General features: G+C 48.7%; 1 protein-coding gene across 1 annotated transcript in view; it reads left to right on the forward strand.

The window, feature by feature from the left end:
• Nucleotides 1-16,996, forward strand: part of PPP1R13B (protein phosphatase 1 regulatory subunit 13B) — an 82,357-nt gene extending 65,361 nt beyond the window's left edge. Inside the window, 6 exon segments of the mRNA XM_088455271.1 lie at nt 498-634; nt 911-940; nt 942-1,045; nt 3,819-3,985; nt 4,554-4,753; nt 15,131-16,996. Coding sequence (XP_088311397.1) covers nt 498-634; nt 911-940; nt 942-1,045; nt 3,819-3,985; nt 4,554-4,753; nt 15,131-15,172 — 680 coding nt within the window. The 3' untranslated portion in view covers nt 15,173-16,996.
• The last annotated feature ends 220 nt before the right edge of the window (nt 16,997-17,216 follow it).

Here is a 17,216-nt window from a genome sequence, read left to right on the forward strand (position 1 = left end):
CTGCATCTTTCAGGCTCTTAGTCAGCAGTGCTCAGAGACTATTGGTGCCCACATGGGCTGCTATCCGTCTGTCTGGTATGACGGCTGATTCCACCAGGTCCGTATGTAGACAACACTGGAAGCACGTGTCCTTAATGATGACCCCACACACTGAGATGGATGTTTGACCTGTGTAAATTTGCAGAACTAGTCTACATGCACGTCCGTGTGGTGGCTCCGAGAGTTGTGTCTGGGATGCTCAGTAACTGGGGGCAGACGCAGATCACCTTTGCCCTTTAGCAGTGACATCTGTTCTTTAATTCGTCCAAGTCCCCATCTGGTGTGGGTCTTGTCTGTGCAACCCATTGCCCTTGTGTAACTTTGTGTTGATGATGCTTGATGCATTTTGTGTCGGATGAATCCATTTGCACCGCTTAATCACATTTGATGGCACGCTGAGAACTGTAATGTCCTTTCAGCGACTGAGGTTATGAAATGTGCTCTGCTTTCCCCGATAGGTTAAACGCACTATCTGAAGAAACCAAACTCTGAGAGAACCGGACATGGACTCCGAGTGAAGTTCAACCCTCTGGCCCTGCTGCTCGATGCGTCACTGGAGGGAGAGTTTGACCTGGTGCAGAGGATTATATACGAGGTGAGGGCACTGTTTAGAACCTAGGTCTCTGCGCGTGGCAGGTGTACACCAAGGTGATCCTCATTCCTTTCTATATAACCAAATAACATTACATGTATTAAAGAATAAACCATACACAAAATTGATAAGAATTATTATTAGCATTTATTTATATGGCGCCACAAATTTCCGGAGCCCCGTATATAGAAAGAATGAAAAAAAGGGTAAACAAAGAGTCGTGACTAAAAGATGGAGACCTTTGGGACTAGTACTGATTGGCAGCTTTTCCTTGTTCAGGTGGAGGATCCCAGCAAACCCAATGACGAAAGGCATCACTCCTCTGCACAATGCTGTGTGCGCTGGGCACCACCACATTGTCAAGTTCTTGCTGGACTTTGGCGTCAACGTGAATGCAGCGGACAGCGATGGCTGGTATGTACCATCTGCATTACCTGGCTGTATATATAGATGGCAGCTGCTGTTTCAGTGGTGCTTCCAGGGATAGATTGATTTGAGCAGTGTTACAGGGACCTGCTTACAGGGCCGCTGTGCCCGGTTTCGCGGCCTCTGATACACTGGCTACAAAAATTCTCCTGACTCTGATAGTTTTTTAACATGTCTATAAACTGAATCGGTATGTAATCCTGGCAGGGGGGTGCCTAACCCTAAGTCACCCCAGGGGTTCCTAAACCCCCCTCCCCCCCAATTCCCGGCTACAAAGTAAGACACCCGGCTTACCTTCGTTCGGTATGGCGGGCGTCGGGATTTCGTCGGGCTAATGATAGGCGTTAAAATTTCTATCTTTAGTCCCATGTCGGTCTTTGAGTGTTGGGATTCTAGCGGCTGGTAACCTGACTACATCCCCTATAAACATCCCTATTGTACGTAGTAATACACCCCAAGCTCTGACAACCATTACACCTGACTGCTGTGTTAATCGTTATAGCCATTTTATTTGGGATTCTGAGAAAGGGTGGTTGACATCCTTTAATGCCGACATGCTTAGCATGTTGACATTCGTAATGTCAACACTGCTGAATTGTCCACATCATACAATGTTGATAAACCATCCCGATTGACCCAGTGGTCACTTACCTGGTCGTGGTGGCTTTTGGGTCCTGGTGGTCACATGATGAGCAGGTCCGGCATAGCCATCTGATATGCCAGAATTCCAGTACAGTTCTCCTATCCCTAATCTCGAATCCTAACCCTACCGTCCCGCAGCCTAACGTCTTGCAGCCTAACCCTACCGTCCCGCAGCCTAACGTCTTGCAGCCTAACCCTACCGTCCCGCAGCCTAACGTCTTGCAGCCTAACCCTACCGTCCCGCAGCCTAACGTCTTGCAGCCTAACCCTACCGTCCCGCAGCCTAACGTCTTGCAGCCTAACCCTACCGTCCCGCAGCCTAACGTCTTGCAGCCTAACCCTACCGTCCCGCAGCCTAACGTCTTGCAGCCTAACCCTACCGTCCCGCAGCCTAACGTCTTGCAGCCTAACCCTACCGTCCCGCAGCCTAACGTCTTGCAGCCTAACCCTACCGTCCCGCAGCCTAACGTCTTGCAGCCTAACCCTACCGTCCCGCAGCCTAACGTCTTGCAGCCTAACCCTACCGTCCCGCAGCCTAACGTCTTGCAGCCTAACCCTACCGTCCCGCAGCCTAACCCTACCGTCCCGCAGCCTAACCCTACCGTCCCGCAGCCTAACCCTACCGTCCCGCAGCCTAACCCTACCGTCCCGCAGCCTAACCCTACCGTCCCGCAGCCTAACGTCTTGCAGCCTAACCCTACCGTCCCGCAGCCTAACGTCTTGCAGCCAAACCCTACCGTCCCGCAGCCTAACGTCTTGCAGCCTAACCCTACCGTCCCGCAGCCTAACGTCTTGCAGCCTAACCCTACCGTCCCGCAGCCTAACGTCTTGCAGCCTAACCCTACCGTCCGCAGCCTAACGTCTTGCAGCCTAACCCTACCGTCCCGCAGCCTAACGTCTTGCAGCCTAACCCTACCGTCCCGCAGCCTAACGTCTTGCAGCCTAACCCTACCGTCCCGCAGCCTACCGTCCCGCAGCCTAACCCTACCGTCCCGCAGCCTATTCCTACCGTCCCGCAGCCTAACGTCTTGCAGCCTATTCCTACCGTCCCGCAGCCTAACGTCTTGCAGCCTAACCTACCGTCCCGCAGCCTAACGTCTTGCAGCCTAACCCTACCGTCCCGCAGCCTAACGTCTTGCAGCCTAACCCTACCGTCCGCAGCCTAACGTCTTGCAGCCTAACCCTACCGTCCCGCAGCCTAACGTCTTGCAGCCTAACCCTACCGTCCCGCAGCCTAACGTCTTGCAGCCTAACCCTACCGTCCCGCAGCCTAACGTCTTGCAGCCTAACCCTACCGTCCGCAGCCTACCGTCCCGCAGCCTAACCCTACCGTCCCGCAGCCTAACCCTAACGTCTTGCAGCCTAACGTCTTGCAGCCTTAACGTCTTGCAGCCTAACGTCCCGCAGCCTAACGTCCCGCAGCCTAACCCTACCGTCCCGCAGCCCAACGTCTTGCAGCCTAACCCTACCGTCCCGCAGCCTAACGTCTTGCAGCCTAACGTCTAACGTCTTGCAGCCTAACGTCTAACGTCTTGCAGCCTAACGTCTAACGTCTTGCAGCCTAACGTCTAACGTCTTGCAGCCTAACGTCTAACGTCTTGCAGCCTAACGTCTAACGTCCCGCAGCCTAACGTCTAACGTCCCGCAGCCTACCGTCCCGCAGCCTACCGTCCCGCAGCCTACCGTCCCGCAGCCTAACGTCCCGCAGCCTAACCCTACCGTCCCGCAGCCCAACGTCTTGCAGCCTAACCCTACCGTCCCGCAGCCTAACGTCGACATTCTGAGACTGTTGGGATTTCACCATTTTTCTTTCCACTACAGCAATGAACTTAAAGCTATTCTCTCTCACACACAATACAGGGCAGAGATGCAGCGAGGTGTAAATATATACATGGACAATACTGGGTGCTGTCACCGTCTTGCAATATGATGCACACTATAATGCATAGAAATGTGTCAGTGTAAATCAATCGCTGCCCTTTGAATACAACTTGTTTCCCCCTTATTAAATCTCAGCAGTGTGTGCTATCTCACTTCCCCTCTGCTTTCATAGATCCGGCATTCGGTGTTTACCGTGTGCATTTACTTACTGCCCCTTGTGGGTGTTTCCTCTTTCTAGGACACCATTACACTGCGCAGCTTCATGTAACAGCGTCCACCTCTGCAAGATGCTTGTGGAATGCGGTGCGGCCATCTTTGCGACCACAATCAGTGATATCGAGACGGCTGCGGATAAGTGCGAGGAGATGGAAGAGGGATATATTCAGTGCTCCCAATTCCTTTACGGTAATTTTTGAATATTATTACTTTTTCTTGCTACCACCTTTTAGAGCAAATGAAATTGATATAAATAAAATAAGCCGCTGTCTTAATGTTTTTACCTTTATAGAATGCTTTTAAAAACCAGCGGCTCCCAGCATGTGTGATGTGTAATTCCAAAACAGCCGGACAGCCGCAGTCACTACTTGTACAATATTGAAGTCATTGTTCTGCAAATGAGACCCTCCTCGCCATTGTGTGGGCTGATCCCATATCAGATTGCAGCCACTGAAATCACTGGGAGCTGTGGCCTCGCTGATGCCAGATAGAATTGTTCTTTTTTTTTTTTTGTTATGTGTATTTTTAATACTTTTTTTCTTTTTGAAACTAGAATTTTATTTGTCAAAGCTTCAGGTTCTAAAGTATATTTAGGGTCAGCCATCAATTGTTTACTATGTAGAATAGTAATGTCATGATTACACAGATTGTATGTGTTTTAAATGTCCGGACAATCACGGTTACTACTACCTTTAGGAATTATCTTGGTTCTCCCTTAAATGACCCAGATTAATCCTAAACCCTCTCACCCCACCAGGTGTACAGGAGAAGCTGGGGGTCATGAACAAGGGCCTGGTGTATGGCCTGTGGGACTTTGAAGCTCAGAATGCTGATGAACTGTCCTTTCGGGAAGGTGACGCCGTCACGATCCTGAGGCGCAAAGACGACGCGGAGACGGATTGGTGGTGGGGTCGTCTCAGCGAGAAGGAAGGATATGTGCCCAAGAACTTGTTAGGGGTAAGCCTGCTCTATCACTGTAATATAGGTTTCTCTTATTCATCAGTGCTACCACCTGACAACCCAACACCACCTGTTATTTTCTAGAAGAGTACAATATTGTATGGGTTAGTGTCATGGACCAAGATTTATTCATTCTTTTCCCCCCAATTGCTGAATGTCACATTCCCTGGTGCCTTATTTACACATACCATATAGAGCTTGCGGTCACTTGTGCTGGATCTTGACTCTCACTAATAAATAGCGTCACTTGCCCACCAATAAGTGTAGAGACCGAATGCAGCGCAGTGCGCATATCCACATTATGTAGGGTGAACATGCTATGGTAGTTTCCGGTAAAATTAGATATTTATTTTTAACTTTATATGTTACATTTTTTTTTTCTCGTAGTCTATTAGGGGACACTGGATATCCATGGTGTATAGGGAAGGGCTGCAGGGAGCTTGGGCACTTTAATCTACCTGGAAAAAGTATAAGCTCCTCCCACTCTATACACCATTGGCTGCCTGACCACTGTAGATTTGTCTAATGAAAGACAGGATAGGAGTGTAGAACGAGAGGTGAAAATTAACATACTCGTAACTAGAATAACCCAGGACAGGGGTTCTAAAATGCAGTTCTCAAGTCTCCCCAACAGCTCAGGTTTTAGAGATCTCCATGGCTGAGCAGAGGTGGTTAAATCAAATTGACTGAGGTACGAATTAAGTCACCTGTGGTCAAGCATGGATATCCTTAAAACCTGGACCGTTAGGGTGCCATGAGGACTGAGTTAGGGAACCTCTGACCTAGGACAACCATAAGATGAATAAGGACTTAAACAAGCTAAGAACATCAGGCGAAGTATTCCTGCTCCAAGGTAAGCCTGTTGCATTATCAAAGTAATAATCTGATTGGCCAGACTCTCTGGTCAGAGCATTAGTCCTGAGTGCTCTGACCACATCTAGAAAACAAAGAGCCTTCTTGTGGAGATTAGTCCAGACTAAAGCAGGGATGAAAATGTCCCGATTCAGATGCAACGTTGAGACTACCTTTGACTGGTAGGTAGGTTTGGTTCCAATAACAGCCCAGTCTTTGCGGAAAATGAGGACAGGCAACCTGTAAGACACAGTCCTGATCTCCATAACTTTCCTAGCTGAGGAGATGACCAACAGGAATGGAATCTTCCAACAAAAGAACTTCACCAAATCCAGTGGTTCAAAAGAAGGGCATTGCAAACCAGTCAGCATCAGGTTGAGATCCCAAGGAGCTATTGGGGAATGTATGGAGACTGCACAAGCAGCACTGCCTGTAAGTAGGTCTGTAATGCAAGAATAAGGGACAATTTTCACTGAAATAATACTGATAGGGCCAAGATCTGAACCTTCAAAGAGCTGAGTTTTAAACCACCTGTCCAGACTATTCTGTAGATACAGCAGTAACAGCGCCAAGCAACTAGAAGATGTAGGAAACCCTTTCTCTTCACACCGGGAGTTGTAAATCATCCAGACCCTGTGATAATTCTTGGCCGACATATGTTTATGAGCCTTGATCAGTGCCTGAACCACACTGGCAGAAAAAAACCCTTAGCTGTTACAATTATGGCCTCAACAGTACTGTTGATAAAGCTAGCAGAGGTAAACTCTGGTGAGGAAAGGGGACCCTGACTTTAGAGATTTGGCCTTAAGATCAGGGGCCTAAAAGGGCATACAGCTATACTTAGAATTTCTGTGTACCAATACCATCTGGGCTGCTCCAGAAACACCCTCTTTTTTTTTTTTCTTACACTTTTGGGGGACCCCATCCCTACTGGAGGGGAGATTAGACAGACGTTTCAAGAACAGTCATTGGGGTGTAAACACCTGCGTCATCTTTGAAGGTGAAGTGCTCAACCCTGTGGTTCATCTTGTTGACATTAGAGGGCCTAGTCCCTGGGGTAAAGTGTTTATCTACTCAGGAGGTCTGTTTTCCAGCTGGGGATAAAAACGTTTGAAATGTTTTTGCTTCACCCAATGCATGAACGTGCTGCTGTAGTCATGGCCAGGGCATTATTGGTGCGCCTTTTGTTGTTTTATTGAAGCCACGACATTATCAGAATATTTCAGAATGGCTCTTCCCTTGCCAGAGCTGGCATCCGCTGGCTCATGTGGTGAAAACTGCACTTGGCTCCAGCGTGTTTATTGGGAGTTATGACTCCGTAGTCTAAAGACCCTGTAACCAATACTGAAATGCAATGCACCCTCGAGTGGAGAATGGGGTGAGCGAAAGATGCAGCCCTGGGGACAATCTTAAGAGTTGACCGGTCAAGTGCTGGCGAGACTTGTTCCATTTTGAAATATGTTTGGGCTGAGACACCTGCGAATGTAACTGTTCAAATAATTGCACCATGTCAGAATGTGGCCACTTTTTTCACTGGACCTTCAAGAAAACAAAGTGACCCAGCACTTGTCTGCAGGCCAATTTCCAATCCCTATAGCGAGAGGCTCATTTTCCTCCAATAAGAGCACCCTCTGCTGGAGGGGTGATGAACAGAAGGCCCAAAGATCTCATCCGTTGGGAAGTAGTCGGGTTAGATTTTCTTTTATTCTGCCCCCAAGTTCTGTGCTGTCTGCAATAATGCCAGAGAAGTTGCCTCAGTCAGCAGATCATCCAGGTAGGTGGTGATATGGTTCTGAGAAGGGCAGCTATATTTTCCATGAACTTGTGAGCGCTGAAGCTTAGGAACTAACAGTGAAAATGATGAGACTGTATGGTAAATCTGATTAGAACATGTAAGCACACATTCTTGCTGCCCATAGACTCATCCTATTTGATCCTGTCCACCAAAAACAGGATGTTTAGGGATTTTAGGTACAGAATAGGTGGAAAGGAATAGGTCCAGTTCCAGGACTAGAAGACCCAACCCTTTCTCTGTTCTGGGCCTGGGGTGACTATTCCTGTGGCAATAGCTTTCCTCAGGCCAAAACATTTGACTGGTCTCCAGGAATTTTGGTAGTGATAAAGCGACTGGGACTTTATGCGATGTATTATTTATCCCTGATTTCTACTTCAGGGTCCATAGGGGGTCCACAGGGTTGACCTCGGGGATATAGCTGGATCAGGATCCATGGGCACCACACAGTTAAGCTTTTAGCTCCCAGGATGCACTTGGGTCCTCCTCTATACCCCGCCCCCGAGCCACAGGCACCTCAGTGTAAGCTGGTGCCCGGCCGGACTCGGTCACCGCGCAGGGGGGCTGCAGGAGCAGCCCCCAGAAGCTTTTATTTTCTAATAGATTTTATTTATTTTAGTTTCTCTTTTTACTACAGACTGCAGCGAAGGGCTGTCTGTACAGACGCCCACGCTGCCGCTCTGATCCCCGACTGGCGCCGCGACGCCAGTACTGATCTGGGGATCGCGGCGGGAGGACAGAGTCCGTACTAGCCGGACTCTGTCTACCTCCCAGGACTGCTGCCGGAGTCGCCGGGGATTCAGGTAAGCCGCGCGTCGCTGGCTAGCAGCGGCGCGCGGAATACCTTAAATGCAGTCCTTTAGCCTCCGGTCCTGGGGACAGACCGGAGGCTGCTGGCAGTGGCGGCGGGCTCCCCCATAACCCGTGGGACCACTAGACCACCAGGGATAACCGGCAAGCGGGAAGCCAGCATCCCTGGGGTTAATGGCCAGCCAGGGGAGGAAGCCTTCCCTGTTCAGCGGCTCCTCCCCTCAGCTCAGCGTGCTTTTCAGCCTGCATGTCTAGCGTCCCTGAGCTGCAGTTCACTCGGCCACTCCTCCTCTGAGGTCTCTGGCGGCCATTTTTTTCTACATGTGGCAGCGCAGATCCCTCAGGGAGCACGCGGACCGGTCCCCCTGTGTACCTCTCCCCTGTTAGGACGGCGTACACAGCACTATAGCCCTCCCAGACACTGAATCTGGGCGGTTGAGTGTAGTGTAAAGGTGCAGTGAGTATATCTTCCTGCATGGTATGTGACTTTTGCTAGTGCTGCTGTCTGTATTTTTCTCTTATTACTGTCAGCTTATATCTATCTCTTTCCTTCTTCCTTAGCCCTACAGGTGTGGAGGAGGGGCTTTTCTACTAACCTCACATATATAAATCAAGTATTTGTGAGGTCTGTCACATACAGTTGTGTGCTACACAGTGCCATATTCAGGACTGTTGTTCAGCACACAGGGAAGTGCAGTTCTTTTTTCCTCTATTGCCATATATATTTTGTCTGTACATTATATTTGGTTATGTCTGAGGGTGAAGTTGAGCACTCCGGGACTCCAGTGTTGTTTTCCTGCAGGCGCTGCTCTGCGGGATCACATAGGGAAGAGGCATCTCTGGATGGCCTTTATGAGCGGTGTCAGTTGACTCCTGGTCAATCCAGACCCCCTATGACACAGGAGCCACCATGGGCTATGTTTTCACAGGTGCTGGTGTCTCTGGTGGACCGCCTTGCGGCTCCGTCTGCTGTCCCTACGAGGACTCTGTCCCAGCCTACCATTTCCCATTACCAGTGTACCCCGCAATTATTGCAGAGTTCCTCTGGGTCACAGACTGTGGACCCTTATTCAGGATTGCCTATCTATTTTCAGGCCTCTCCTGCTACACAACAGTCTGTGGTGCCTTTCCAGACCAATGTGGCAGCTCCTCCACCATGGGTGGACGTGCTCTCCAGTTCAGTCCAGAGTCTGGCAGCTGCATCTTCGACTTTTCAGTCGATGCTGCACAATGACAGGGCTGCAGGGGCGTCTAAGCGTGCACATAAGTTGCATGCGGCGCAGATTTCGGACACTGAGGGGTCCTCAGATGAGGGTGATGTCCAGGACGACTCCGATTCGTACACCTCGGCTCAGGAGTTGGAATCTCGGTCGTCTATTAATGTACGAGCTCTGGTTAGGGCGGTGCGTGCCATTCTCCTAATAGAGGATGAGGCACCTGATCCTAAGTAGAAATTCCCTAGTTTAAAAAAAAAAAAAAAAACTAAGGTGACTTCGGCGGTATTCCCCCTATCTGATCAATTAACGGATCATATGGCGGTGGCTTGGCAGACACCCAGTAAGAGATTTGTGCCTCAAAAGAGGTTGGCTTCCAATTATCCATTCCCGGAGGCGCATTGTAGGAAGTGGGTAGCTCCACCAGCGGTGGATTCCCATGTCACACGCCTTATTAAGAGTGCTACGCTGCCAATACCGTCAGTTTCCTCGTTAAAGGATCCCACGGACAGAAAGGTTGAGGCTTGCCTTAAGTCTATTTATTCCCTCTCGGGAGCAATTGCTCGCCCGTCCAGGGCCATTTCCTGGTGGCTAAGGCCATTAGGGTTGGGCCAATGCCTTAGGGGACACTTTTCCTGAGGATACTCAGGAAGTCCAGAGGGTATTACTAGGACAGATGAGTGATGCGGCTTCTTATATTGGAGAAGCTTCCTTGGACGCTAGTCTGCTAACCTCTAGGGTGTCGGCTGCGGCTGTGCATGCCCGCCGCTCCTTATGGCTGAGGTCCTGGAGAGCAGACGCTGATTCAAACAAGGGCCTGGAGGCCTTACCTTTTAATGGGGAATTACTTTTTGGTCGAGACTTGGATAGGATCGTGGATAGACTGGCTAGGTCCAAGAAACAAGCTTAGGGTGCCAGGCGTCCCTCTTCCAAACAGGAAGATAAGCCTTCCGCCTGATGGGACGGGCCTCCCTCTGGGGGATCCCAGAGGGGAGGCCGACTTCTTCATTTCGCCCAGAGCTGGTTCAATACCACCACCGATGCCTGGGTGCGAGAAGTGGTCTCCCAGGGGTACGCCCTGTCTTGTCGGTGCAGACCGCCTCACTAGTTTTTTCTGCACGAGTCCTTCTCAGGACATAGCCAAGGCTATGCTGATCAGGGAAGCTATAGCCTCCTTGCTGACTGCAGGGGTCATTGTACCTGTTCCACAATCTCAGCATGGGATGGGGTACTATTCTGCTGTTTCTGGTACAGAAACCCAATGGCTCCCATCGACCCGTTCTAAATTTAAAGTCTTTGAACAGGTTTCTCAGGATTCCCAGGTTCAGAATGGAAACCTTGTGTTCCATAATTCTGGCTATGGAACCAGGGGATTACATGGTCTCCCTGGATATCCAGGACGCTTACCTCCATGTGCCGATAGCAACGTCACATCAGAGGTGTCTGCGGTTCGCTCTGTTGCACCGTCACTACCAGTTCCGGGCTCTCCACAGCGCCGAGGGTGTTCACCAAGGTGATGGCAGTTATGGCTGCCCACCTTCGGAACCAGGGGGTACGGTTGTTAGCGTATCTGGACGACCTCCTATTGCTGGCAAGCTCTCCGGAGGTTCTGCTGCAACATCTCCAACTGACGGTGGCTTGTCTGCAGATGCACGGGTGGTTAATAAATTGGAGGAAGTCACCCCTGATCCCATCTCAGCAGAGGGTCCATCTGGGGGCCCTCCTAGACTCTCATCAGCAGCGGATCTTTCTAACTCTAGAAAAGGTATCTTCCCTACAGTTGCGGATACGCAGTTGCCTGGATTGTGCCAGTCTTTCGGTACACTCGGCAATGGGAGTGCTGAGTTCCAGGGTGTCGGCATTCGACATGGTGGAATTTGCCCAGTTTCACTCCAGGCCTCTGCAGAGGCTGATTCTAGCAAACTGGAATGGGTTGCCTCACCGGATCCGGTCACAGACCCTGGTGCTATCTCCGGATGTACGACAGTCCCTGAATTGGTGGCTTTAAACAGCTCACCTTCTCGAGGTTCGCCCCTTTTGGATCCCGGATTGAGTTCGGCTCACGACAGATGCCAGTCTTCGGGGTTGGGGGGCGGTGACAGGCTCCTTGTCACTTCAGGGTTGTTGGACAGCGGAGGAAGCTGCTCTCCCCATTAATGTTCTGGAACTAAGAGCCGTGTACAGGGCTCTGCAGTCAGCCGGCACCACTCTTCACGGAAGGGCGGTGCAAGTGCAGTCAGACAACGCCACCACGGTGGCGTACATCAATCACCAGGGAGGAACTCGCTGCCGGGCTGCAATGGCAGAAGTGTCTCACATCCTAACCTGGGCGGAGTGCCACTTTCCAGCGATCTCTGCAGTCTTCATTCCCGGAATCCTCAATTGGGAGGCAGACTTCCTCAGCCGTTACGACGTGCATCCAGGGGAATGGTCGCTTCATCCAGTGGTATTCCAACTACTCATGGACAAGTAGGGACTGCCGGAGATGGACTTGATGGCCTCTCGTCACAGTCACAAGTTGCCCATGTACAGGTCAAGGACAAGGGACGACGGCGCCAGTCTGGTGGACGCTCTGTAGGTCAGATGGACGTTTCAGCTGGCATATCTGTTTCCTCCGATATCCCTTCTGCCTTGGGTCCTGCGCAAGTTCTATCAGGACGGAGGCACTCTGGTACGGGTGGCCCCAGCGTGGCCAAGACGTCCGTGGTACTCCAACCTACAGAGTCTGTCCATCGACGTTCCGTACCTTCCTCCTCAGCGGCAGGACTTGTTGTCTCAGGGGCCCTACCTTTACCCGGATCTGGGTCGTCTGTCTTTGACGGCGTGGCTCTTGAGACGGCCGTCTTAAGGTCCCGGGGATTTTCTAGTTCCGTTATTTCCACCATGCTGAGGGCACGCAAGCCTGCTTCTGCAAGGATTTACCATAGAGTGTGGCACACGTACTTTCAGTGGTGTGAGTCCAGAAACTTATGATCCTCAGGTATTCAGAGTTTCAAGGATTCTGGCTTTTCTTCAGTCGGGTTTGGACTTAGGTTTACGCCTTTCCTCTCTGAAGGTGCACGTGTCTGCTTTATCGGTTTGGTACCAACGTAGAATTGCTATGTTACCGGACGTACAGATTTTTTTTCCGGGGTGTTCTCAGGATTCTCCTGGCTATTGCTTCAGCAAGGAGGGTTTCCGAGTTGGGGGCACTTTCATGTAGTCCCCCCTTCTTAATTATTTTCTCCAGGACAGAGCAGTGCTTCGCACTCGTCCTGAGTGTTTACCTAAGGTTGTCTCTAAGTTCCATATCAATCAGGAACTGGTGGTCCCAGCCTTTCAGTCCCCTGATCTTACAGCAGGGGAGACTTCGTTGGACATTGTCCGTGCTCTCAGAGTTTATGTTGATCGGACTGCTTCTGTTCGAAAGTCCGACTCCTTGTTTGTCCTCTTTGGTTTTCATAAGAGGGGTTGGCCTGCCAACAACCAGACTTTGGCCCGTTGGTTTTGTCTGTTATTAGGGAGGCTTAGATACGAGAGCATTTACCTGTTCCAGCCTCTGTTAAGGCTCATTCCACTCGTTCTGTGGGCCCTTCTTGGGCTGCTAAACGTGGTGCCTCAGCTGTTCAGCTGTGTAAGGCAGCCACTTGGTCTTCGGTTCAAACGTTTCTAAGATTTTATGCGTTTGACACCTTTGCCTCTCAGGATGCATCCTTCGGGCGCAGGATTCTCCTTTCTGCACAGGAGCGTCCCCGCCCTTAGTTGAACTGCTTTGGGACATCCCCAAGGTCAACCCTGTGGACCCCCTATGGACCCTGAAGTAGAAAACAAGAGATATGGTAAGAACTTACCTTTGTTATCTCTGTTTCTACGAAGTCCATAGGGTCCACAGGGTGCCCGCCCTGACGGACCTGGCTTCTAATGGGCTGTGTTGCTGGTCACCGGTATTTCCGTCTCCTTTTTCTGTGAGTATGGTTTCTTGTGTGTTCCAGTCTCCCTTCTCTCTGTTCCATATTCTCCTCCGGCCTAGGCTGCTTACCAACTGAGGTGCCTGTGGCTCGGGGGCGGGGTATAGAGGAGGACCCAAGTGCATCCTGGGAGCTAAAAGCTTAACTGTGTGGTGCCCATGGATCCTGATCCAGCTATATCCCCAAGGTCAACCCTGTGGACCCTATGGACTTCGTAGAAACAGAGATAACAAAGGTAAGTTCTTACCATATCTCTTGTTTTACAAAGGCTGTCAACCAGGCAACTGTGGTTAAATGGAACCATAGGTCACAGAAAGAAGCAGATAGGCCCCGACCATAGGAGTACCTGGGTGGGATGCTAGCGTGGACCTGGCTTTACATCGCTGCAACCCTCCATGGAGAGTGTAGAACAGACCCCTCGGCTTCCTATATGGACAATAGAAGCGAAACAGAGGACCCTTGTGTATAGGAGCACTGATGGAGAGAGGAAAGCTTTCACCCAGTGCCTTGGAAAATAATTGTATCCAGTTTGGGGCTGAAGAGGATCTTCTCAGAGTGTGGAAGATACTCTAGAGCTTTCTTGGACTTTGTGTCCACTTCTCAAGTATGAATCTGGAGTGGTGACTTCCCCCAGATACTCACTGATATGCTTCACCAACATTAGTAAATCTGATTTTGGTCAGGTTTTTGAGCCATAGACTGTGAGCTCGGATCTTTTCCAGGGGCAATCTGAATTGGTAGCAGTATATGCAGCCACCAAAGGAGTGGAACAATGAAGGTAACAGTTTATGTAGTCCATGGGCATGTTGTTCATATCCCTGGGAGAGATGCCGACTTGCTCAGTTGGCATACAAGTCATCCTGCAGAGTGGTCTTCACAGAGCCCTAACCATCAACAATGTACGTTCATGTTTGGATGAACGTACATCTCTGAATTAGGCCCTCAGACCCAAAATATGGGAAACAGTACTGAAGGACAGGAATCATTACCCGAGTACTCTAACTCGCACCAGGCATCTCATCCATATGGTGCAAAAAGGATAGGTGTATAAGGGCACATGTGAGTTCTAGATTACATTACATGTGTTAATGCTGCTAATAGGGGGCTATCCATTTGAGTATAGTCTGATTAGGGTCTCAACAAATTTAAATGTTTTTCCTATTTTTTTTTTTATTGTAAGGACTATAAGTCTGCTGTCATATTACAAAACTGTGACAATAGCTCTAATTACACAGGCAAAACCGCACCAGTGAGACCTTAAAGTTGACACACATCTTGCAATGCATTTAGACAGAATGGATTAGTCCCATGGAGGCGATCTGGTCTAATGATCTACAGTAAAGAGGTAGACAATGGCTAGATAGACACCAGATGTTAGACAGGCAATAGGTCGACAGGGTCAAAAGTTAGTGTTTTTTTTTTTTTAGGGCTAAATGCTTAACTTGACTGTTAGGCACCAGGAGGGAGGGAGGGTGGGTTAGGATCATGGAACTTACCCTGATGATTAGGGTGAGGCACCAGGAGGATTAGGGTTAGAAAACAAAACTGTTGACAATTTTCATGTCGACCTATTGCCTGCCTAACTTCTCGTGTCTATCTAGACATTCTTTTTTTTTTTTTTAACTGTAGATCTTTCAATCCACATCCCCATGGAGCACGCTGGCACTTCCATAGTAACTTGTTTGGATTTAATAAGAGACTAAATGATTTAGTGTTCCGGAAGAGAGGTAATTGTGGTTTTTGGTTCTCTCTTTCACAGCTGTATCCCCGGATCAAACCAAGGCAGAGAACTCTAGCCTGAATAATAGAACCCATCCCTTCCTCACACTGGAAAATATAAAGCATGTGCTGGAAACACGACATCATGATTCAGCTGCAAGCCGATTCCAAGGGACAGCACAACATTTCACATTCACTGCATCTTGTATAAAGACTGACACAGTCCTGAGTTGTATTGGACATCCCCAGTGGTTAGAGTATAAGAGCCCGGTCTCCTCGTACTCTGCACAATAATCTTGTAGGATATTTGCAGGGAATATTTCAACACGAATACAGTACAGCTTTGCTGTTTGATCCCTGTCCTCCGGTACCACAGCAGTGTCCTCATTGTAAATAAAGTGACAAGGCTGTTTTAGGTGTTTGGTTCATTCTGCCTGCTTTCTACCAGTAATGTTTTAGTGCCTGTGCATATAGTAAAAGGCACACACCCCCTATATCTTTACCTGGGATGGGTACTGCAACCTGGATGTTTTTTTTGCCCGAATCTCTGTGCCAATCGAAAGTGCCCGATAAAGTTTTGTGTTAAACACTTAAGTTGCTGATGAGGAGGAATCTGTATGTAGATGGGTGACTGTGACGGAGTAGATAGAGAGAGGTGTGAATGGAGCGCAAGCAGGCTCGTTAAACGAGGTGTTTTAAAAAGTGCTGGAAGTGGACGGTGATAAAGGGATCGACATGTTGTCTAAGTTACCGATGGGACTTGTAAGGGGCAGAATGTTGTTTGCACTTTGATCCATCTCAGCATTAACACAAGAAAGAGTAGACTTATTATATGGTACATTGTGTGCCGCCTGTACAAAACTGTCACTGCAGAGTATTTTGCTTACAGTAGTTTTTCATTTAGTCACTACAGTACATCTGATACAAGGACTTCAGTGGTACCTTCAAACTAGAACTTAGTGGATACTTTACATCCAAATTGCACTTGAGCCATCTCAAATTTTATGTCCTCAAATATCAGCCAGTGTTCAACTGGGAAGGGAAATCACTTACACATTTACTAAATAAGAACTCACTACTTTACACTGTTTTATAGATAGACTTTTGACACAATGTTTGACGTGGGTTGGAATACTGGAAGAAACTTTAAATGTGACGATAAGAATACTCAAAGTTAGGCGTTGGGCACCTGTGGCTGCAGCCGCTATTAAAGACCACATCCCAGCTGGCCAGGTATGATGTGGGCTATAGGTAAACAGCTGGAGAGCCAAAGATTGCTTTAAGGGAATATCCACCGACTGCAACATCTGCAGACTTCTGGGAGACCAAAAAGCTGCTCCTTTCACAAATGTCTCCAGTTTCAGCCAAGGTGGAGCAACTTCAGCTGCACTACAGGACGGCTGTCAAGAGCCAGATTTGCTGGATTGTAGACTGTGGACGTTGCCTTTATACTGTGATAAAGAGCTTTAGGAGGTGAGTAGTGTGATTGAAATGTATGAGGTTTTTCAAAGTAAGAATGAGTAAATGGTGAATGGAATGGAGTAAGCTATACACTGTATCACGGAAGTAAAATTCAGACTTCACTGGAATTCACTGCACATGCTTTAATACCAGAAGTATTTGTTTTCTTAGTTTTAGGCGTGTTAAACGCTTCTCTCCTTGAGGTGTACAAGACACAGCCCTGACACACGTGTAATTTATAGAAGTTTTCACATATGCCGTGCTAAATATGCTCTTACCATGTTTGCATTAAGTGTATATATTGTGGTGATGGTGGGGGAAAAAAAAGTATAAGGGTATTTGTTTAAAGTTATTTGCTACTACTGAAGTTTTCTGAAAAAATCTAGTAGAGATTTCAAAAAGAAAACCCATTGTAAATTATCAATAAAATGCTAAAGCATGTTCACCTATTGTCTGTATGGTGTATGTATTCTTAACAGTGTGTCACTGCTGTACATATTATAGCAGCAGTGTGGTTAGGGAATAGCACAAGGTTAGATAGCAAGTACTACATCCAACTAACATTCAAAAATCCTTGTTAAATTGTAGGCTAGACTAAACTAATACTGCCTTGTGTATACGTGACCCTTCCACTTTTAAAAAGGAAGTACTGACCCCAAAATCTT

The sequence above is a fragment of the Taudactylus pleione genome, unplaced genomic scaffold (genome assembly GCF_031769625.1).
Source record: "Taudactylus pleione unplaced genomic scaffold, aTauple2 ptg000652l, whole genome shotgun sequence".
NCBI classification, from domain to species: domain Eukaryota; kingdom Metazoa; phylum Chordata; class Amphibia; order Anura; family Myobatrachidae; genus Taudactylus; species Taudactylus pleione.